The following is a 24,013-nucleotide window of genomic DNA, read 5'->3' as shown; positions in this document are numbered from 1 at the left end:
ATCCCCACCGATTGTGAAATGGATGCTGGCGCCTGGAGGAGGGCCTCCTCCCCCATCCTCCCCCAGTCCTTATCTCTGCTGCTTCCTCCTCCTCCTCCAGGACTGTGCCCGGAGCAGCAGGAACTTGTGCAAAACGAAGCTGAGAAGCTCTGGGGCTAATTAATTACTAGCTGCTGGTAGTGTTGACTGAGTCCCCAGAGACTCCAAGGCTGGAGCAGAGGAGCAAATGCAGGGAGATACTGGAAAATTACTGTTTAATTCTTTAGCATTACATCTGAGTATATGGCATCTGGCAGATGAGAGACAGGAAAACGCAGATAACGAGCCAGCCACTGTGAAGCTCTGCAGCACTTCTCTTCCCCAGCAGCAGGGGCAGCCATCCAGGACCCTGGAGGGCTGGCTCCAGCCCTGGTGAGTTCAGTGTCTGTTGGGATGTGAGTCCCTGGGCTGGCACTGCCCATGCCTGGCCCCGCAGCCGTCAGTACTCCTGCTGAGTGTCACAGCCAAGGAATTCTATTCGCAGGGCAATGTGGTTGTGCCACTGCCGGGGGTGTATCCTCACATAGCGGGCAAAGAGGGGCGGCTCCAGGGTGTTCGTCACTGTGCTTGTATAGTCTTGGTTTGCCTTGAAAATCTGGAGAGGAGAGAGAAACCAGGGATGTGCTTTCCTCTGCTGGAATAGCAAGGACGTGATCAAACACCCTTTGGAACGCTTTAAGGGAGGAAAAAGCACAGCCTGGCTCAGTGCTCTTGAGAAAAGGTCATGTTTGGTGCCAAGGTCTGTGCTTGCTGCCTCAGAAATGGCAATGGAGCAGCTCTGCCTACCTTCTCCTTGCCATCTTGCAGGACTGGGCTCCAGTGCTTGCCGTTCTGGCTGATGGAGACAGCAAACTCCTTCACAAACATGTGGGTGAAGACAGCTTTGGCACCTTGGGTTATGATTGCAGTCATCTTCTTGGTTACTTCGAAGTCCACCTGCAGCCACTCTCTGGGGCTGTTGCTCTGGGGAAGGACAGAGTGCCTTCAACCCTTCAGCAGCAATGAGAAAGACACACTCATTGCAGCTGAAGCTGAGCTGGCCCTGCATATGAAGCCCGGAGCTTCACCTGCCCCACCAGACATCTGGTTGGACCTGCTGGGTGCTAAATCAGTGTGGCAACTCTCCTGCTTGTGAGTGGGCAGCTTGCACGGTGCACGTGGCTCTACACACTTCCCACACAGCCCTGACTAGGAGAGGCTGCAAGCACCCATCCTGCCAGCTGGGATCCCAGCTGCCTGCCTGGGTGTCTCCTTGCATGGGCTACCTTTGGCATCCACGCGTTGACCCTCCCCTGGAGGTTCAGGCGGGCCAGGGAGGGTGACCAGCTGGAGAAGGCGTTGGAGCTGTAGGAGGATGCGGAGATACGCTGGTCAGGGATCCCTCTGCTCTCCATTCCTAGAGGCATGGAGCAACCTGGAAGAGAGTAGCAATGCTGGTCAGGGGTATAACAGACCCATTATAGAGATGCCTTCTGCCTGCTCACTGCTCCAACTGCCCTCCATGCACCTTCCCTGGTTAACAGGTTCTCCTGTGTCTTGCTGCAGTGTCGTGGTCCCTGCACTGCTTAGGGCCCCTGTGTGCAGCATGGCTCTGGCCACTAGTCCCACCTTCTTTTCTCCCTGGAGATTTTATCTAGGAGGAATGTGAAGAGTTTGTTGCATAAGGAGACACTAGGAGAACCTGTTTCCAGGGAAAGAACAAGAATACCTGGAAGGGAGAGACCCTGCACAGGTGTGATCAGGTGTGCCTGGGTACAGGTGATTCAGAGCAGGCTGGCAGGTTTGGGGCATGGGGTGACAGCACAGCCACTGCTGCTTTTAGCTGCTGCAGGGTCCCGCTGCGTGCAAAGCCAAAGCAAGCATGCCAGAGCACCACTGCTGACCAGAGCAATCTCGCCTTGAAGTGGCAAAACCAGAGGAAAAGCAAATAGCATCTGTCCCTGCTTGTTCCCTGCTCCCCCAGACTGAGGCAGCAGCTCCCCAGCTATCAGCTTAGCTGCTGCTGGAAGTTTCTGATGCTTCAGGAAAAAGTGATGGTGAGAGCTGGCCCCAGGCTCTCCCTCTGAAATTGCTATCTCTAAGACCATAATGAGATTTTCCAGCTTTGTTCCCTCAACATCTCAACGACATCTCCAGTCTCCTCCTTCCCCCTCCACAACTGCCTGGGAGTCCTGAAGCACACGGAGCTGGCACCCGGCACCCCATCAGATCAGCCCCCAGCACCCCATCAGATCAGCCCCCAGCTTTGGTGCTTGGTGTGTGGAGGTGGGACGTACTGTTGAGGTCGCAGCCGACGAGCTCCATGCGCAGCGTGGCGCGGACGGTGGAGTGAGTGGGGTTAACGCGGATGTACCTGGCCACGATCGGGGGGTTGAAGCGGTTCTCTTTCACTCCAGTTGCATCCACATTTGCAAGGAACCTCTGCAGGAAAAGGGATGAGGAGGATTGTCGTACCAGTGGAAAGAGAGCTAGGCAGGACAAGGGTTTCTGGGGAGAAGAACAATCCTGTCTGGCGCTCCTGTGTCTTATCACCATCCTTACAGGGAACGGTAGCTCAGGGAAATGACCTGAGTTGTGATTCAGGCCAGAGAAGTGTGAGTGGGCCAAATCGGGGTGAACCACTGAGAAAGAAGAGGAGGAGGATAAACTTAGGGTCTGTAAAAAGGAACTTGGTTTTATATTTTCACCCAACGAAGGGGAGAAAAAGAAGGAAAAAAGCCATTCCTGGAACATTTGAACCTGGGAAAAGTTTTAGCCACAGCTGGTGTACACAACAGAAGCTTTTCTGGATATTCTTGTTCTCCCAATGGAATGATCAGCTTATACATATTTAGGTTGTGGTTTTTTTTAATGTCTACTGATTCTCCAAATCATCTACACAATGTTTTTAGAAAGCCAAATTTGCCTTTAAAGTTGAAAAAGGTATTCAGGCAGAATCTTATGCCTATGCTCTAAGTAACATGCAACATAACACTAAGCAGTGGATCTCAGAGTTACCTGGGATCATGGAAAGAGATAGTTTAGACAATTTAAAATGAGACAGAAAGTCCCTTGCAGATCTCTGATCTGCAATCCAGTTACCAGGCACTGAATGTTCTCTGTTCCTGCCCTAACCTCAGGGGCTCAGGAGATCTCTGCCCCGTGTACAAAGCTCCCTAGTCCTCATCATCCCAGGGCCTCATTCTGGGAGGACACCCTCCTCAAGACCCATTCACTTACCATTTGGGTGCTGGTGGTATTTCCCTTGTATGCCTTCCACCGTTGCCCATCAAGGCTGTAGTAGACAACAAACTGGGAGACGTAGAAGCTGGAGAACTTTTGTCGGGCCCCTTGGGTTTTTATGGCGTGAATAATCATGACACGCAAAAGGTCCACCTGGGAATGAAAAGTCAGGCATTCACTTCTGGTGGCAAACCCAAGCCATGTTCAGGCAATGCACTATAAACCTGTGATGTTGCTTCCTCCTGACATAACTGAGCACTGGTTATGAAACCAATTAAAACACTCATTCATAAGGGCACAAGTCAGACAACAGCTGGGAGAGGGCAGGGGAGAGCTGTTTGGACAGGTGAGCTGTTCTCACTTGGTCCTTGGGGGATTTTTGCACAACCCAGTGATGCAGCTGGACCACCAAGTGGTCCTTTTGCTGCACCAAGGATGGATATAGGGCCAGGCCAGCAGCAACCACGACCAGACTGCCATTAGTGTCTCAGTGCTCCCCTCCCAAAGGGAGGGGGAAACAATAGGATGTAGTTGGGGAAACACTGGCCATCCGTATGAGTCCTGCACAGTGCATCAGCCACGAGCATGCCCTTGTAATGCCCCCAGTGGTGCCTCCAGACACAGGGCCCCTCTCACCTGGATCGAGGCGTTGCTGCGGTCGGTGCTCCAGGCGTTGATGGAGCCAGTGTTACCCAGCCTGGCCAGGTGAGGAGCCCACTGCCCTGCAAGGAGAGAGCACAGACATGAGGGCACTTGGAGCTGCCAAGTCCACCCGCAGGATTGAGTCTGAGGATCACCTCAGAGTTTAGTAGCCATCTACAGGGTGGCAGAGCACTGATTCGATGGGCCAGACATGTGGGAAGGCACCCCCATGTCCTGAGCTGACACGGGCATGGATGGAGGAAGGACTCTACTGGACACCCAGTGTAGTAGAACTTTGGGCAGGTAAGCACATGAGCTGTGCTGGCTGAAGCTGCCCTGACCTCACCTGTCTTCCTTGCAGGTACTCACCGTACTGCCCCGACGCTGTGATCTGAGAGTCTGCAATGCGGCCCGAAGCCAGACCAAGGGCATCCCGACAGTCTGCAGGGAACAGGGGAGGGCGAAAAACAGGGAGAGCTGATTAGATAACGAGGCTTTTGAAGGAAGAGCCTAGGCTGGGTAGCAGCCTCCAGGCTCAGGGAGGTTTTCAAGCCTCCAGGAGCTCACGGGCTTGTTTTTCTCACAACATTTCAGATGCCTCCACATCCATCCCTGCATTGTAGGGGTGCTGAAAGTTCTTGCTGCTGACCCCCACGTCAGCAGCAGAGAGTTCCCAGCATCAGTCACAGCGGCCTCTTGCCAAACTCCCACCCCTGAGTCCATGACCTCTCATTCCCACATCCTAATGTCCCAGCAGTGCAGACAAGTGTCTCTTCTTTATACCCAAGTCTTGCTCCCGGGCCTTTTTGTTGCTAGGCAGTGTCTTTTAAAAACAAATATCACGTTGCTAAAGGAAAGTCTACCTGACACCCCTCTCTCTGTGTGTCTCTCTTCTGGTGTGCTGAGCACAGGGATGTTTGTCTCTTATAATAATCATTATTATTAGCGACTTGTCACATCCTGGCATCTCCACTGTGTGTCAAATGCTCCTGGGGAAAACGTGAATTCAACATCTTAAGCAGATTTTTAACTTATGGCAACATTTTTTGGCTGACATTTAATGCTCTTTTAGAAACAGGAGAGAGACTGTCACTGTGTGATAAAATACTACTCTCACACCACCACTTCCCCCAGTGCTTACTCATGGTGAGTTAGAAACGTGTTGTTCTGGGGTGGAATCAGAGGTTTCCTGTGGATTTTGCAGTTGCTCATTGGGCTGTTTCTATCAGATCAGCCTGTGGTCAGGCAGTGTTGCTTGCTGCCTCCTGTCATCACTCCATGCCTCAGTTTACCTCCTGACATATGGTTAGGTAGTTGGGCACTGTACCTGACTGACAGTGTGGACATTCACTAGCTTGGTTAAGTGCATTTTACAGGGGACCCAGGGATCCTCAGTTCTGGAAAACAAGAGCTCTGGGCCTAAATATTTGCAGGCTGGTCTCCCAGCCCTCACCTCAGCTGTGTCCCTGACTGTGCTCTCTGCTGGGCTGTGCAGGGTGGCAAGGACTGAGGCGCTGACTTTCTTTCAGAGTGAAAAGTCAGAAGATCCCACTTGGGTCACCCCAGGAGAAAGGCTGAGAGATGTGGGAGAGGGAGCTCAAACACATGCTGGCTGTGGCAGCAGGTAGTCAGGGCTCAAGGGGGATCACTCACTCGAGTCATACACGAGGAAGAGGGCACTCATCCCAGCTTGCTGGTGCTCTCCCACTTTGCACTCTACCCGCCAGATCCCAGCATGTGAGGGCCACATCTCCAATGTCCCGAAGACACCTAGTCAGGAACGGAGAACAGAGCAGAGGAGACTTACTGGCTGTAGTGGAGTGCCACAGTGCCAAGTGCAGTGCAAACACAAGCCAGACTTCCAGAACCAGTCCCCCTCCTTAGCATCCCCCCCTGCAGGCTTGGCACTTCCTTAGGGCACGGACACGAAGCCCTGGCAGGTGGGGGGTGCACAGTGCCTGCACTGCTTCTCACCAGGATAAAGGTTGTAGACTCCCATGCGATACTCCTGCCTGGTCCTGACGCTGAACAGCTGCCCATGGAAGTGGACAGAGTGGATATCCTCAGTGCTGCCCATGTTCAGGAGGTGCCATCGGACCCGCTGCTGCTGAGCCATCACCAGCCCAGGCAGTGTGTCACTCACGTAGCCATTGATGGCTGGGAAAGGCAGTGGTCAGCAGTGGCTTGAGGCTCTGGGGCTTTTCCATCCCAATATAGATTATGGGATGGAAAGGGCAAGGGCGAGATCCTCACCGTGGAAGGAATGGTTTCTCTTAAAGTCAGGGCTGTCCTGCTGGATGCGACAGGGAGGGAGGCAGTTCCTCTCCACGTTCTCTGGGAAGTACCAGCTTTTGGTCTCGTCGAAGATGGTGAAGAGCAGGGAGAACTCCTGCACAGCCAACTGCCGCCTGAAGATGAGGCTCAGCACCCCACGGCGGCAGATGATCAGGGGCCCAATGAGGCCTGAGTGCAGGTCCTTCTCCTGCCAGGGAGATGGGAAATAGGAGTTTGTCTCAGAGACTGGCCTGGCTTGAATCCCACTCTGAGGCATGCGCAGGGTGGGAAGGACATGCTGGGTTCCCTGGGGCATGGAGAGGAGACGAGGGGAGGGGAGGTGTCATTAGACACCTGAGAACCTACACAGCCATAGGCTGCTTTCGGCATAGCCCTAAAGGAAATGTCTCAATCACGCAGCCAGGACCCAGGAGTGCTGCCCATCTCTCCTTCCTGGGATGCCCCATGGAGCAGGCTCCCACCTACCAGGTCCACATTGGAGAAGTAAGCCCAGGCCTTGCAGTCGAACTCCTGCATGGTGGGTGCCATCTGGGGCAGGACTTTCCAGGAGAACTTCCGGACCTCAGCGGGCTGTACCACCCCACCCTGCTGCTCTGTGCCCTGCGTCTCCTCGTAGGCTGTCAGTGTGGAGTGGAAGGAGAAGGGTCGTGAGGCCAGGTTCTTGAACGTGACCTGCACCGGAGGGAAGGCAAAAGAAAAGCAGTGTGGGAGGGGGCTGCATGCAGCCGTGAGGGTGCCCTGGACCCTGGGGATGGGCCCAGCCAGATGATGGGAAGGAGGTAGCCAAGTCCCTGGTGCCCAGATCCCACCTGGTCCCCACGCAGTGGCCAACCCCTGCTGAACTACGAGCTGTGGTTGTGCAGTGTGATCCCCACTGGAAAGCACATCCCGGTCATGCCAGCAGGATGAGGCCCTCTCCCTGCTCTGTGGGAGCAAGGTCAGCTACACCACTGTCTTTGGAGCCCAATGGTGCTGAATCCATCCTGATGAAGATTTTCCTGAGAACTGGGCAACTCCTCCAGGCACACAAGTCCTGAGCCCAGTGAAGAGCCTTCCACCTCTTTCTTAAGTGGGTGTTGAAGGACCTTTGGTGGTACAGGAAGCCCAAGTCTGCCCCCACATAGAGCACCTAAAAAAGCTGTACTGAGCCCTGCTTTCTGCAACCCCTTCACCCAAAAGGCTCTGCATGGAGCCCAGGAGCTGCTCAGGCCATGCTGTTGCAGAGACTGGGTCTGTCTCAGGTCCAGGGCTTTGCACCTGAACTCTGAGGTTCCTGCTGGCCCTCCAGCCACTGAGGTCCCTCTGAATGGTGGCTCTGCCTCCCAGTCTGGTGCCATCCACATGCCAACAGCTCCAGCCCCTGGGCCCTGAAGATTAACCCGTGGGCATTGCAGAGCCTGCAGGCCCACCTCAGCACCCCCTCTGGCTGAGCACAGACAGCAATGGGGGGATTTATGGTTTTGTAGGAAACAGGAACTTTCAATTCACCATGATGACATCTTCAACTTCTGCCCTGATGTATGGTCCAAGGATGCCCAGGTGTTCATCCAGCTCTCCCCGCTGCGCTGGCCGCGTGAAAGAATCATCCAGGTACTCCCGGAAAACCACCTTGCGGTACCTCCAGGAATTCTTCCTCCTGCTGCTCCAGGGGTCCCTGTGGGGGGAGGGCAGGTAAGTAAGTCAGGTGATACTGTCCCTACAGGGCAGGGGTGATACAGAGCCATTTACAAGGAAGCTCAATGTTTCTGTTGTTCCAGAAGTCCCCAGGGTGCAGGGGAGGTGCTGGGAGCATCCTCCCCCTGGGCTGCTTGGCTGGGTTGTACCCATATAGACCTGTGATCCTGCCTGCCAGCACATGCCAGCTCATGCATCAAGCCATGCCATGAAGTGCAGAAGGAAAACATGAGGGACAATCACACTTACGCTGCTTTTAGGAAGTGCTGGGGTCTCTGGTTCCCATATTCCCACATCACCTCCACTGCTGCAATGAAGTACTGCCGCACCTCCCCCTGGAAGGAACGCGGGTCGTGCTCGTCTTCCTCGTAGATGTCAAAATCCTCCATGGTCTGCTCTGTGTCACTGTACTCATCATAGTCTGACTTGGCAGCCTTTGACCCTGAGGGGCTGGAATTGCTCCCGTTGTTCAGAGCTGGTTCCTCCCTATGTCCTGAGCTATGGTTCCTCTCCCCAGCTATGTTGTTGCTTTCACCATCCTCCTTGGGCTCTCCTAGGCCCTGGGCCCCTCTCTTCCCTGCTTCTCTGAGGACATCTTCCCCACCGAGCACCTGGCATCGATGAGGACTGTCTTGCACATATTGGGCTGCTTTTTTGGCAGTGTCATTGTGAGGGGGATTACTTGGAGAGAGCGAGCAGTTCTCTCTCAAGGCTGGTTTCATAGGCATTTCTTCTGGGGTTTGCCCAGACATTCTCTCAGGCACGTAGTCCTCTGTGGCATTGGCCTTGGTCTGCTGAGACTGAGGACTGAACTGACCCAGCTGCTCCACAGAATTTGTCTCTTCCTCCATCCTGCTTCTCCCCTGAGCTTGCTCGCTCCCAGGAGCACCCCAGACCGCAGCTCTGCCTGGTTGCAGCTCAGCCAAAGCTGGGCTCTGAAAGCCCCCTGTGTACTCCGCTGCCCCCAGGGAGACTGGGTCCCAATTGGAAGCCAGGTCTGCAGCCTCAGCAGCAACCTGCATTTCTGGGCTGCTTCCTGCCACTGTCACCTCAGTCCCCACTGCTCCTCGTGTGGGCAAGGAGCATCCACCACGCTGGACCCCCTCACTGCTGCTCCGTGCACCCCCATCTGTGCTTGGCCTCCCCTCAGGAGACACCTCATCAGCCTGCAGAGCATCCCTACCCAGGGGTAGTCTCCTCTCAACCATGTTGGATTTTTCTTCCAGGCTTTGCTGGGCCACCATCACCTCAGGCGAGGTGTCACTTGATATCAGAGACCTCTTTTTGAAGTGAGTGCTGCAAAAAGGAGAATGAGGTCCACACACCTTTGGGGCTTTCTTATTCACTGCTGTCTCAGGGGTCTGGCTGGCCAGATCCTCCTCTGCTCTCTTAACATCAGAGAGGGGCTTCCTGCTGCTGGGCTGCCTGGTGTTGGGAAGACCCAGACCATGCACCAAGCCTCTGCTCCCCAGTGACCTGGCTGGTCGAGGTCTCCAGTCAGGGCCACTCATGCTTGTGGCTGGAGCTCTGTGTCCCAGAAACTGCTCACGGGTCTTTAAGAAACCGTTTGGGAATGGCCTTGTGTCATTGACCACAACATTCAATTGAGGAAAGGTAATACTGTCCTGCTCTGAGAATTCCTTAGCAGCTGTATTATCCTGAAACACTTCCTCCAAGATTACTTCATCCCTCTCTTCTGTCATTATGTAGCTGGAAGGCTCAAGGTCATTGGTCTGTGCAAAAGTGGTGTCTAGAAGGCTTGTGCCTTTGGCAAGTTCACGGGTTTCTTGTTCTGTGCCACTTTCTGCAGACAAGGAGTTACCCTCCTCTGTGAAGATTTCTTCTTGTACAGGTTTGTCTGAGAAAGAAGCATTTTTCTCTTCTAAGGATTCATAAAAGCGTTGCGAAATCACTTTGTCAGGTCTTTTTTCTAGCCTAGCATCTAGAGCATTTGATGAATAATTGCTTTCTATGGTGTGACTGTGAGCTACAGCATGAGAAGTCCTGTTATGTTCTGTCTCATCTGAAGATGCAGAAGAATTTGTCAGTGTGGAGGAAAAGTTATGATCAATATTTGAAGCTGGTTCTGTATTGATTGTCTCCTCTGAGTCGTATAGATTAAAGGATATTTTATCAACCCCTCTCAGCAACTTGTCCTCAGCACCCTGTGAAGACATGTCTTGAAGTCTCAGGTTGTGCTCCAGGTCATTCTGGTGAAATGAGCTCCTGCTCTCTTGAAGAGGAGATTTGCTTGCAGCAATTGAGTCCCAGAGGCTTGTTGCATGAGCAGTTGTCTTTTGAGGGTCTGCTTCCAGGATCTCTCTCATACCACCAGGCTGGACCATCGTCCTTTTTACTGGCTCCTGCACCTCTGAGATTTTTTTCATGTTCGTTCCTGCCAGAGCATCTTCTGGAGCTGGCATGGCTTGGTGCAGCCATTGCTGACCTTCTTCTGAACTCACAGTACCATGGACCCTTCCACTGACACTCACTAAGGGTTCTCCAGGTGGGACAGCTCCAAATCCTTCACCCTGGCTGATGATTTTTGATGATTCTTCATCTTCCAGGAAGGATTCATAGGACACTGGCTCATAATTTGTCTCTGAAGAAGACATGGAAATATCAGGGGGATTTGGCATCATTCCTAAAAATGTTGATGTGCCATTAGAAGAGGGATCAGAAGTCCTGCCGCTGCTCAGGAGGGCCCCAGGTCTGGATTCCGTCAAGCACAATCTTGTCTTCTCTGTCTCATTGCTGGAAGAGGTGATGTTCAGTTGCTTGCTCACACATGGCCTGTGCCACCTCTTTGTTTCAGAGAAGCCCCTGGGTTGGAATTCAAAGGCGTCCTGCTCCTCATCTGCATACACATAATCCTCCTCTTCAGGGTATTGCTCATACTGGCACTTTGAGACCGTGAACTTGGCATGCATCCCTCGGTCTCTAAAATCAGGATTCAGGCACCCCAGTGTCCAGACACCTGTCTCAAGAGAGGACAAGAGGACACCATCAGCTCACCGCAGTGGGAAATCGGAAGAGGTGCCACCCCCATGCTGCTCCCTTGCTAGTGCAACCTGTATTTTCAAGCAGCCTCTGGTTCATGGTAGTGATTTTGTGTTTTCATAGTCCCTAGAGTATCTTACAGCTGGACTCACAGCACCATCACCATAATCCACCCCCAAAGACATACCAGTGCTGTCAAATACACTCCTCTCCCAAACACAGTCACCATGTCTCTCCCACTGAAGGAGAGAGAAATGAGAGGCTGCCTCTTGCTCACATCCCTGGTCGATGTGTTTGCTCCCTGCAGCAAGCAGGCACCCAGAGTGGGTGAGGTGTGTGATAAGTGGGCTCTGACACTGGAGAGGGCTGAGCTGCTTCTCTGCTTCTGAGCAGCAGGCAAATACCAGAGCTCGAACGGATGCAATGCTTGGCTGGCTTTTAGAACACTTCCTGGGGTGTCTGACAGCTTGGCTCGGGGAGCAGTGCTCATGACCATCATATCAGTGTTTGCAATCACATGGTAAATCCTGTGTTTCCTCTGGGAGTGAAGACACGGTTGACAACACTGCTTTTGCAAACGCTAAGGAAAAATGCTGAGTGGGGGGAAATGTAACTGAACTTTGAAGTAAATCTTTTCTAGGACTTCCCCATGGCTCTGATTTCTGTCCTTGCAAAAGTGTGGAGATAACTGCTGTGACCAGCAGCTGAACCCACAGCCAGGACAGCACTGCCACTCCTCTTGACCTCTGAGCTTGGAGCCAAGGTTGCAAATGTCCACCAGGTTCAAGTTACTGCAGCCAGCCTTGGCATCATGTGTGACCTTAACACACCCTGTTGATGAAGTAAAACACAGTAATTTAATTTATTTAATTTAGACTTTGAAATATTTAGTCATTGCCTCTCACTTTGCTGTTCCAGGATGTTTCAGGGTTCCCTTTGCTCTCAGACCTCTCAAAATGCAATCAGGTACCAAAGAACTGGCTGGAGGTGCTCACTGAACTCTGCTGTGCTGGTTGATAGCACAGCCCATGGTTTATAGAATAGCCCATGCTACTAACCTGGCTTTTCCAAACTCATGAAGACTGTTTCTCCAGAAAATGGGAAGAGGGTAAGCACGTCCTCAAAGACCATGTTGCGCTTGAACGTGTTTCCAGAGAAGAAGATGGAGAGGAAATCTGTCTGTGCCCCAACACTCAGGACATACCAGTACACAACGTCATGCAGGCAGAGTTTTGGTTGGAGGTTGTCAAATACAAAGCCATTAATAGCTGGAAGAAGGCAGAGGTGAAACGTTACACAAGGACCCCATTCCCTCCATGGCTGCTGAGCTGCTGCATGTCCCCTGCTCATTCCCTGGGGCAGGGATGAGCCTCTGTCTGCTGGGGCTTTGCAGGGAGCCCCTGGCCCAGTACTCACTGTGCATCACATTGGAGGCATAAAACTGTGGGTCCTGGGTATCCACGTGGGCCGGGTCAGAGCAGAACCTCCTGATGTTCTCCTCCAAGTACCAGCTGTGGTTCTCATCAAAGACTGAAAACAGCACCAACCTCGTGTTGTCTGACATTATCTGGAAAGGGAGAGGGGAGAAACTATTCCTGGTCTGATCAGAGCACCCCCATGGCCCAGTGTAGCTGTCAGGTCTTAGCCTGGGTGCATGGGGAAGAGTTTACCACTATTTCACAGGAGTTAAGGTCCAGATTTGAGAAAAGGGGCATGCAAGGGAGGATGGGGAAGGCAGAGGAATTGGGACTGATGGTAGGGTTGAAGAGAACAGGACAGACAAATTTGGTTTTACCTGAATATTTCACTCACTGCATTTATTCCAGCCTTTCAGTCTGGCAGTTGAGGCAACAAAGGAAGGACCCACCTGATTTCCCCTCTGATCCATGGACTTCTTGAAGCAGATCAGGAGGGGCCCAATCAGGCCCGAGGCTGTGTCTCGGATGGGGTCGATGGAGCTGTAGTAGAAACGGGTGAGGCAGCGAGGATCTGCCTGTGTTGGCCCATCCTCAGGGGTGAGGCTCCAGCTGTAGGTGAACGACTGGCCAGGGGGGATAGGAATGTCCTTCACGTCTTTGACTGGCAACACACAGAAACCAAGAGCAGATGAGTTAAGCTTGGGCTGTTCCTGCAAGGGGTGATCCCCCTTTTTAGAAGAGGTCAGAAAGGCTTCCTGCCCGCACAAGTTGCATAGTGAGCCAACTGTGCCCACTCCAGGATGGCACACTGACTGTATGGAAAGTTGATCTGGCCAAAGGAGACCCAGGGACTGGGGGAGGATGCAGAGGCACATGTCTTACCTTGAGAGGGTTTCCTGGCATAGTATGGCCTGACACTGGTGAGGCCATGAGGGTAGATGTTGTACGGTCGGCTTGCCAGGTTCCTGAACACGATCTGAAATAAGCACAGCCAGCAGGAATGTTTAATGATTTCTGAATGGTGTGAGCCCTTGAGGCTGCTCTTAGTGAGGGAGGGAAATGCTGGGCAGGGGTGCCCTGGGATGGGCTGCCTGCCAAGGATCAGCAGGGAGGAACACAGACGTGTCTGGCATCACAAAGTCAGAATAGAAGAAACTACTATTTCTCCGTGGTGAGTCTAAACTGTCCATTTTTCTGGGAGGTGACCATTTTAGGGAGGGTATGAAAATACCAGATTTATTAAAGAGAAAGTGTCTGTCTTTACTGTTACTTTATATGAGTCAGAAGAAACATAGGACCAGAAGAGGTCAATCCAGAAGGCCTCAGAGGACCAGGACACTAAATATGCACATCAGCAAACAGCTTTGAAGTACTCTCCACTTCACTGCATGAAGCCCTTCATTTATTTCTCTAAATAGTTCTGTCAGGGCTTTGCAACATGCCCACAACTGCACAGGGAACCTGAGGAAGGGAGCAGAAATGTGAATATCATGGAAACCATCCCATTCCTCCTAGCAGAAAACAAGTCAAGTGATCAGTAGAGGCACTTGGGGAGGCACAAGTGACAACCCCCAGTACTGTAAAGTAACAACAAACAGATGGAGAAGAGTGGAGGATGAGAGGACACCCTTGCCTCAGAGGAAGATGCTGGGTCATGGATTAATTCACACAAATACTAAGACACCTGCAAGCGAAGGAACTGGGCCATATCCTGTGTATCTCTGCTGATCTTACTGAGAGTATTTAGCTTTAGCTACCAGTAACATCTGCCTTTCTGGTGAGCTTTGGACATTACCAAACATGAGAAGGCACCCCAAGGACTTCTGCCAGACATTAGCCACAAACCAGGTAGTAGTTCCAATTATAGGAACAGCATCAAGCTTTGAAGTTTCCCCTTACAGTCCCTGTTGGTGGAAAGCAGTACGTCTCTTACCTTAAACTCATCTCCAACCTCTCCCTTAATGACAGGCCCCAGAATTCCCTTGTCAAGCTGATTTGACACCTTGCGCTTCTTGAAGGTTGCATCTTCATACTCCACAAACACCACCTTCTTATACTTTGAACCGATGCGCTGAGGGCCGGGCTCCAGGTACAGGCTCGAGATGTTTCTGCAGGCAAAGGCAGAGAAAGAGCAAACAGCCACATGTGGGACACTGTCAGAAACAGAGCAAGGCCTTCCATCACTCAAGCTTTCCAGGGATAGTGGGGACACATGCCCACTCTCACCTGTCCAGAGACACTGGTTTCACAGGGGCATAGTCCCAGTCCATTTCCTCGGCTGCAATGTAGTAAGTCCAGGTCACAGGCTTGTCTTTGGCAAAAGAGCGCACTTGGATCACATGAAAAGTTTCCTCCTCTTCTCCAGGGTAATCCATGTCCTCTGGCTCGTCTGACAGCATCCCCATCCTCAACAGGCGTTCCACAGGACACTCCTCCACCTTCACAAGGGCTTCCATGCCAGCTGGGTTCAGACAGGCCAGGCAGAAAGGGTCACATTGGTGCTACAGGCATGCATTCCCCAGGCTCTGCTTGGGAGATCCTCTCCACTACTGTCCCATAAAATGGGCCATCACATGGGTCAACTCCTGCCATCAGGTCATGGACCAGATTGCAGCTGGATATAGCATTGTGGAGCAGGAGGGGCCTTGGGGCTGCAGCACTGCACAGAACCCTGAGCCTGGGACATCCCCTGAACTTCTTTTCCCCCGAGCTCTTGTAGAATGAGGTTACCTTGCTGATGGGACGGTATCTGGCAGAACATCCGAAACCAGCCAGCTGTTCCTGGCATGGTCTGGGCTGTGAGATATGTGGCAGGGGAGATTTCTAGGCTGCTGAGACGGTGGCCTCTCACCAGGAATGTGTGGCCTTCAAAGAAGATGGAGTGGACTTCTGGCCCAGAGCCCAACCCGATCACATGCCAGTGGACCTGCTTCTTAAGGCACAGTGTGAGACCTGCCAGCAGACAAGGAGAGCACCCAGGAGTCAGCACTGTGTTTACCCCTTGTTCCCACTCTTGGTGTCATGGACTCAGGGTCTGACACAGCTGACTAGAATCCCATGCCCTGCAAGGTGCTGGCTTCAAGCTGTTCATACATGAGCGTGGACTGTCTGAGCAAAACAGAGGCACAAGTCTCATCAGCCCTCCTGAGATAAGACTAGAGTGGGACACTTTGGCAAGGCCTTTGGGAGGTGTGCTCATAGGACCTCACAATAGGATGCAGTGGCAAAAGACATAGATGTGCTCTTTGACTCTATAAATAGGGAAATTGGGAACTGGAAAGGAGAATCATTTTTCTGATCACAACACTGGCAAAGCTGACACTAAAATATTGGATCTGGGGCAAGGCTCCAGCACATCCCCAGCAGTAGCTGAAATACCACAAAGGGCAGAGAGAGGTCACCAGGATTATTTGAGAGCTGGAGAAAATTCCTTCCTCGGAGACACTCAGAGAGCTCAGTGTGCTTAGGAAATGGGAAAGAATTTGACCGTATTTTAAAAATATTTTCTTGGGGAGAAATTGATGTGTGCTGAAGGGCTCTGTAATCTAGCAGGAAAGTGAATAACAAGTTCCTGGAAGCTGAAGCCAAAAAAAGACAAATACAGAGTTAAGCACTTGTTTTTGGCACTGAGTGCAAAGGTGACTGGAACAGATCCCAGGGACCTGAGAGGAAACTGGGTGGAGGTTCCACCCTGAGGCCCTCAGCTCTCCATTTCTAGCTCTCCATCAGACACCTCTCAGGCCAGATCCCACATCCAGAGAGGGGTGTGCAGGTGGATACCTTCTCCAGGGAAAACCCACTGTGCAGATACAGTAGCTGACAATGAGATCTACTCAGCTCTTAAGCTCCACGGATCCACAAGGACTGTTGTAGAAACAAGAGAAAATATCCTCAAGTTGCACCAGGGGAGGTTTATGTCAGACATTAGGAAAAATGTCTTCACTGAAAGGGTTGTCAAACACTGGAACAGGCTGCCTAGGTATTTAAAAGCCTTGTATATGTGGCAATTTATGGACATGGTTTAGTGGTAGACTCGGCATTGTTCGGTCCAATCTGAATGATTCTGTGGTTCTATTCCTGAGATCTCACAGAGGTTTTTTAGTGAGAGTTGAAATTTCCCCTCAATGCTTCCTCCAGCCTTGTTCATGGGGCTATAAAAGATGAAACTCTTTGCTACCAGCACTACTCCTTGAGACCTCCAAAGAGCTGTGGCAACACAGACAGCTGGAAACAGCTCCTGCTCCACTGTAAAGGGGCAAGGCATATCAAGGAGATGAGATGTAATAGTCCCTCTGGGGTGAACACAGCCTAACAGATCCATCACCTGGAAATTTCTCACACCCTTTCACAAGCCGTCTCGAGGTTACAGACCTGGCTCCACCTTCCATGCCCTCCATCCCTGTCCCTGGCCACCAGGACTCACCAGGCAGTGAGCCATTGATGTAGCCATTGATGGTGTGCAGCTCTGTCCTGCTGTGAGCCTGGGGCTGAGGAGCTGCAGGGGAGCCGGGCTCAGAGTACCAGCTTTTCCCTGCGGAGAGACGAGGATGCAGTCAGCTTTCACTTGAGAGCGTTTCAAAGAAAACTTCAAAGAGAAATGGCTCTGCATGGATATGGTGGTGACCATTGCACGTGACAGGGCATAACCTCCCTGCAGCTTTAGCCTGTGTGATGAGAACAAGGTCAGGGCGTGGGATGGCAGAGCTGGGGGGGGCTGCAAGCTCCCTGCACCCAGGGAAGAGAAGGAATGGCAGGACTGCATTGGATGGGGGGCTCAAGCCCTTGGGAGGAGGTGTGGGTGCTGAGCAGTTGCACTCACACCACGGCAAAGCAAACACCCCAGGCTGAATTCAGGGTCTGACACAGCCAGTCAGTCGTTACCTTCATCGAACACTGCGAAGAGCAGCACAAACTGGTTCTGCACGTCCTCATTCCCATCGCTCAACAAGGTCCCTGCGAGATGCAACGGGATGGATCAGGTCAGCAAGCACCGTGCCTGGCTCCCCAGGGAATTCCCTTTGTGCCCTCCAAGAACTGGTAAATCGAGGCCAGGCTATGGTTTGCTTTTGTCACATCTCACAACTGCCATAGCCCTGCTTCCAGCCTTGCTGTCCCCAAAAGCCCATGGCTGAGAGGCAGCTGCCACTAGAAGGCATCAGATGGTCAGTTTGTGCTGCCTTCCCTTTGACTTCACTCAGTGGAGAAACTGCTCCTGGTGAGTCAGTGGAACCTGCAGACAGTGCCCTGTGAGGAGGTGACTCGTGCCCACTCATTTCCAGTGACTACTGAGGTGTCTGGACAACTACCTCCAGGATGTCTCAACCAGGGATGACCAGTCTTACTCCAGTCACACTTCTTGTGCCCAGCAAATAATAACAGTCAGGTTTTCATCACCTCCATGTTTACTGAAGGAAGAAAGGAAGGAGAGCAGGCACAGGTACTGTGGAGCAGGCAGTGTCCCAGGTGTACTCCCCCTCTCCTACCTGATCCTGAACCCCGGCCAATACAAACTTGCCTCTAATTCTTCTGACAAAGCCCTGTGACCTGTCCCCATCCTTACACATTACGTGTGCTGCCCTTACCAGGTCGGCACACGAGCAGGGCTCCAATCAAACCAGAGTTGATGTCCTTCACGCTGTGGGTGTTGGAGGAGTAGGAGTGGGTCAGGCACGCTGAGTCATCCTCTGTTGGACCCTGATTTTGCTGGATTTCCCAGATGTATGTGTGTGTCTTCCCAGGATCCACCCTGTCACCCTCCTTCTCTGTCTGGCTGGTCTCATCCTCATACCCTGCACCTAAAACCAAAGAAATGGCCAGATGTCACTGAAGGTTCATCCCCAACACACCATGGCTACAGAAATGCCTCTTCCTCCAACCCAGAGCACAGCCCCCCTCCACCCCAGCCCCTGGAGCCAGACTGACTCCCACAGGCAGTGGCTGTTTCAGGGCAGTGAGCAGAGCTATGCCAGAGATTCACTTGTTGGGCTGTGGATCCACCACCTGTCCTGATGCTGGACAGCACAGGTTGGCCCTAAATATCCAACCTCAGGTTTAGCCTATCTGTTACCTCTGTAACTGATACAGGTTTGCTCATCTCAGCTCATTTCTGGGCTGGGCTTGGTCATGTTGTTCCCCCAGGCTCTGTGACCATCTGTCCTCATAGAGGGACATGAATAGGAGGGTCAGGGAGGGACACACACCTGACAGAGCAGGAGGTGCTACACAAAGGCTTGCAGCACGTGGCCATTGCCCAACTCACCCTCCGATGCCTTCCAGTAGGACACCCCGACGGCGTGGAGGTTGTAGGGGCGGGAGGCCAGGTTTTTAAACGTGATGACCACCGTGTCATAGACTTCTGCTCGGATGGTGGGGCCCAGCAGACCTGAAGGAAGGAAGACAACAAGGTCAGGCAGCTCACAGCCTGCCATGAGCCCCAGAGAGTCCTGACTTTCCACCTGCACAGTTAGCGGCTGTCCCTCATGTAGCATGGCAGCATCGACTGCTCTGGCTCCAGCAAGGCTCTCTGCACCCCCAGGAGCTCTGCCACACTGGGACTCTACCCAGGTGCTTCCCTAATCCTGGCTGAAGGGCTGCCAGCACCCAAACCAGGATGAGTTTGGTCGCTGTCGGGGAGAGCGAGGGCTCACCACGCTGCTTCTTACCCATCCACGCTGGCTTGAGCTTGGGCTGTATGAACAAGGCATCGGGGTACTCCACAAACACAGCTTTCCTGTAGCGGGGAGGGACACCAGGTGTGGGGGGCCGTGGGCCTGCGTTCCCCGAAATGCTGCAGGAGGAAGGAAAAGCCAAGGCTGATTGCACAGCCCCATCCAGGGATGGGTAAGAGCCATCCTATTCCTCCCCTTCCCACCAGCTTGCCTGTGTCATGCCAGCCCCAGGGATTGCTCACCCTGTTGTGTCCTTTGGATTTCCTGACAATCCCCAGGTGTGATTGGAAGTGGTTTGCTCGGCTCAGGGGGGACAGCATGGTAGTGATTCATGTCATGGTGTTAGTCATGATGAAAGAAGACACCGGGGCAACAGGCACAATTCTGTACCCAGCTGCAGCTGGGAGAGGGCACAGCAGCAGCAGCACTGCTGCCAGTCTCCTGCCTCAAGCCTTGTCCAGCTCTGTGCTTTCCAGCCAGTGACACACAGAGCACTGGAAGTGCTGCAATAGCAGTGCCACAGTGGCCTCTGCCATGCAGCCACCTCCCACCCCATCCCCTTCAGGTGTAGCTGACACATCACATCATATATAACTGTAACATGCCCCCCAGCTCCCCCCCAGCTCCCCCCAGGAAACAGACTGTGTTGGGCTGCATGGCAGGTCGTGGCAGATTGCTCTGTGTCTGAGTAATGTCCCCACATTCGTTTCTTTTCTGCCCAAACTGGGATTTACAGCCAGCCCCTGAAAAATAGGCTTCACAGCAGGAAGATAAAAGAGCTTTGAATGTATTTCACATCCCATCATCTCTGCTAGCCACTTTCTATTTGTAAGCAGCTTAACAAATTCATTTTCCAGAAGGAATCCAGCACATTTATCAGGATAGCAAAGCCATGAATTTCTTCAAGGATTTGAGAGGCTGACTTATCAGCCTCAGGACTGAGACCATTTCCAGTAAGCACAGAGACTACTTCCAGCCTTGTTTTGTTTGGAGCAAAATCCAGGTGGTATTTTCTTCCCACTTAAGAAGCAGGGAGGGTTGCTCTCCTGCTCTGACTAAGCCTTCATTCCAGCGGTGTTTCCCTTTGTGACTCTTGCTCAAGCAGAAGAGGAAGGAGACAGAGTGATTCAAATTTAGGAAAAGTCAACACACACTCACTCTCACACCACTGGCTAGAAGCCACCTGCAGCTGGAGGGTGCTGTGGGGAGAGCAGGGTGCTCCCTTTCCAGGGGCAGAGCAGGATGGATGCCCACAAAAACCACACACCCATCCAGCTCCTGCCTTTCCCACCACAGCTATAACCCCACATTCAGGATGGCAGGAGGCCCCCAGCAGACACAGCCCCAGCGAGCAGTGCCACTGCATTCAGCTGACTTTGCCTACAAACTATTATCATTCCTGGCTCGATGGCAGCAGGGTTCAGACCCAGCTTTGCTCTCCAGGGTGTCCCCACACTGGAGGTAGTTGTGCTGCAGGATTGCTGGCACTCAGCTGTCCACTGTCGGGAAGCTTTGCCTTAATCTCTAACTCGCAGAAAGCCCAGATTTGAAAATGCCTCCCTGAGACATGAGGGTCTGGTCCTGCTAATTCTGCAGTAAACAAGGCAGAAACTCTCTGGAGCCAGAGGGATTTTGCTGGCATGCAGGGACATGGCTGGGAGGAGACAGTGACAACAAAGCTCAGTGCTGAGTCCCAGCTGGCATGGCAGAGCCCACAGGGGATGAGGAGGCAGAGTTCAGCACAGGGACATCTGATCCAACTGCTTCTGGCCAGTCGTCTGCACTTGGGGTCCCCGTGAACTTCCTTCCCAAAGGGCAGCTGAAGCTGAGGCAGGGAGATAAGTTTCTGGCTCCTTGGATCAGCATTGTTAGCCACACTATCTGTTCATCTCTTGGAGCTGGGGGACATCCTGCGCTGCCGAGGCGCTCAGGAATAGGCTGCTACGTGTCCACCAGCTCCAAGTCTGAGCTGAGATCCCCAGGGCTGTTGCAGGATATGTTGGTTCTGGCTCCAACCCTGCTGAAAGGGCTGTGTCTGGGAGGAGGAGAAACTGAAATCATGGGGAAGGCATAAGCAGCTCTGGGCTGGCGTGCTGCAGCCCATTAGTTTGACAGAGCTTTCTACAAGCATGTCAGAGAAACCACTGCATACATACAAGGTTTTTGGAGGTCCTGCCTGGAGATGCACCTTTAGGAGTTTCCATGAGATGCTGGTACCGTGAGGGAGAATGGGTGGAGCAGAAGATACCCCACACACAGCTCCAGTGGCAGCTCTGCTCCTGCCATGCTTTCCTGGCTCACTCCTGGGTCTCCCTTCTCCCCAGTCTGGTTGGTTTTCTGTGCCCTCCCCACATTTTGGAGAACTGGGCTGAGTCTACAGGGCCAGGGAAAAGGTTCTGACATCCAGCTGGGAACAGCCATGAAGAGCAAGCCCTGGTTCCCACCATGGCTTCCCCAGGAGCCTGTGCTGCCCAGGAATACTCTGCCTCCCTGATGTGGAACGCACAATCAAATCCCTCTGAGAAAGCCAAAGTTATCTTCCCCTGTTTTAGAGAAGGACAAGTGACCTCAGACTGCTGCCAATGCCCTGCTTATTCCCAGGAGGAGTCAGGTCCCTGAGTCAGTTCTGGGTCAGAAACAGTGCTCGAGTGCATCACTAAAGCCAGTGCTGAAATGGAAAGCCACAGGGCTGAATTGCACTGTGAGTGAAGTCATCATCTTACCATAGTGTAATATCAGTGAAAGCAGAGTAGGGGTGATTAGTAAAGTGACTACAGCAGCTGGTCAGGCTGACCTGGCTCATCCCTAGATCCTGGTTTCCAGTGCCTGACCACAGCTCACCACTGCTCTAGCCAGTGTGGGTCTGAGAGGGGGCCATGGGCTGATGTTGCAGGGCAGAGGGAATGGGCACAGCTTGACCCACAGGGGATGTAGCCATCCTGCTCCACTCCCCATGCTGAGCTCAGAACAGCCCGTTCACATCCACGTGTGTCCCGGCCAGCTGTGTCTCCAGACAACACCATCCTGATGCCTGAGCAATGTAACTACCAGTTTTCCTTCCTTCTCCAAAGTAGATGGGCAAAACCACCATGCCTTCCTCCCTCTTATCACTGTACACAAACACTGTTCTTTGCCCAAACACTACAAATTATTTTCAGTTCCTTAAGGAAAAATTTCAGCCCCAGCAATGTAATGTACACAGAGATGTAAATAACTAAATCTGGATTTTACCGCGGGCAGACACAGTCAAAAGCCTTTGCTGCTCTGAGGGGGCACAGCCAACCTTCCTCTGCAGTCCCCAGGCAGGGAGGCACAGGTCCCCATCTCCCCTCACATTTCCCAAAGCTCCCATGATGCAGAGCAGAAGAGAAAGCACAGGCTGGAACACCAGCTCTTGTTTCCTAACACAGCCTTTAAAGGGTCACAGGCAAATGGCATTAATATAAAGCAATGCAGAACAGCAGTGCAGAGCGGGTATTACCTCTCTCTCTTCTTTCTCAATTCCACCAGTCCCCCTTCGGGGTTGCACATAGCGACTCCCCATCACACCACCCCTTCCCAGCTGTGCCAGCAGCTCAGTGCACCCACCTTGCCAAGTTCCCCCCATGTACCTGCCTGGACCCAAGCTCGCAGTGCAGTCCAAGCCAGGGTGGGAGAACACCCAGAGCAGAGTTCTAGAGTTGCAATAGAAAGAGCTTTACCCTGCAGGCGCTTGCAGCACGGACAGCAGGTTGCTGTGTGTGTAGTCCCAGGCGGTTTCCACTGCAGCAATGTAGTATCTTCTGACTTTGCTGGTACCCTCCTCAACCAGGCAGAGGAGCAGGAGGCTGCACAGGGCTCCTGCCAGCATCATGCCTCGTGGCTGGGAACTGCTCTGACTTCGGGAGGAAAAGTGAAAAGGAAGGAACGAGAAAGGAAAGAGGAGAGAAAAGCCTTTATCTTCACATCCAGCTGTTGTAATCCACAGGAGATGATGATTTAAAGCCAGCACCCGCAGACTCACTCAGAGAACTGGAGAGTTTCTCAAAGATGTCAGGAGAGGAATCTCTTGAGCAGGTTAGTGCAAAGAGCAGTGTGTGAGTGATGGACTCTCCCACTTTTCCTCTGGCAGTGACAGGAGGAGAGGAAAAAACAAAAGGAAAGGGAGGGCAAGCACAGTGGTAAGTTCCGCTGCAGGACTCAGCTGGCTCCGTGTCCTGGCCTGTGTCTGGGAGCAAGATGAGGAAAGGGAGGGTTGCAGAGGAAGTAGAATTTAGGTGTGGTCTCTGCCTGGTCTCACCTTCTCTGTCACCACTGAGGAGAGTGGGTTGCCAGGGATGCACATACGCACGTACGTACGTGGGGTTATCCCTGTCCCCGGGATCCCTTCACCCCAGGCAGTGATGATTTAGCCACACAACCTCACTTCAAGCCACGTGGGAGGGAGAGGGTTGGGGTGATCCCAGGGAATCCCCTTCCCACCAGCTTCACCTCACATTTCTTCTCCCCTCCCAGGGTCCTGCAGCCCAGAGAAGCTGGCACTGAAACATTTTTGCAAATTTCTTTCATTTTACTCACAAATTTTCAATACCTCTTTTTAAAAGCCCAGGAAATCCCCTTCCCCCCTCGATGCACACACGTGTGCTCAGGCACACGCACTGGCACATGGTTGTCCCTTGGCTCACGAAGGCAGGAAGATGAGGAGGAACGCCCCGGATGGTCCCAGCATCCACTGGGAGAGCGAGGCGTGGAAATGTCCCATAAATCAAGTTGTGAGAGAGCAGGAGTGCACCAGGGGTGGTGACCCCTTTGGTGACAGTCCCAGTTTGTGCAGAAGCATCCATGTGACAGGTCTTGGTGACTGGAAATGGAGAGAGACAGTGGAGGTAGGGGAGGGATGGGAGTTTTAGGGTCTCTGACATGAATCCTTAGCATGGGGCAGGTGGGACAGGTAGGGGATGGGACAGGAGACAGAAGCTGAGCCCCCCAGTCTGGGGCAATCCCAGCAGATGCAGGAACACATTCCCTCATGTCCCCCTGCCCCATGTAGCCTAGCATAGCCTGGGAACAACTTTG

General features: G+C 52.7%; 1 protein-coding gene across 1 annotated transcript; it reads right to left on the bottom strand.

The window, feature by feature from the left end:
• Positions 1-237: 237 nt before the first annotated feature.
• F8 (coagulation factor VIII) lies at positions 238-22,830 on the bottom strand. The gene is made up of 26 exons (XM_027725529.2): positions 22,660-22,830; positions 18,953-19,077; positions 18,550-18,672; positions 17,873-18,085; positions 17,172-17,243; positions 16,714-16,821; positions 15,021-15,242; positions 14,517-14,751; positions 14,224-14,398; positions 13,173-13,266; positions 12,740-12,951; positions 12,289-12,439; positions 11,931-12,140; positions 8,122-10,849; positions 7,687-7,852; positions 6,664-6,870; positions 6,157-6,385; positions 5,878-6,060; positions 5,557-5,673; positions 4,273-4,344; positions 3,898-3,983; positions 3,259-3,414; positions 2,316-2,460; positions 1,305-1,453; positions 826-1,002; positions 238-634 (listed from the first exon to the last, which is right to left on the bottom strand). Exons 1-26 carry the CDS (start codon positions 22,809-22,811, stop codon positions 479-481), a joined length of 6,663 nt encoding a protein of 2,220 aa, XP_027581330.2. The 5' UTR covers positions 22,812-22,830; the 3' UTR covers positions 238-478.
• Positions 22,831-24,013: the final 1,183 nt, after the last annotated feature.

This window comes from Pipra filicauda, unplaced genomic scaffold (assembly GCF_003945595.2).
Source record: "Pipra filicauda isolate LSUMZ 115617 unplaced genomic scaffold, ASM394559v2 scaffold9_size5747161_pilon, whole genome shotgun sequence".
In the NCBI taxonomy this organism is placed as follows: domain Eukaryota; kingdom Metazoa; phylum Chordata; class Aves; order Passeriformes; family Pipridae; genus Pipra; species Pipra filicauda.
The sequence above is the reverse complement of the archived record's forward strand: the minus strand, read 5'-3'. Positions and strand labels throughout refer to the sequence as shown.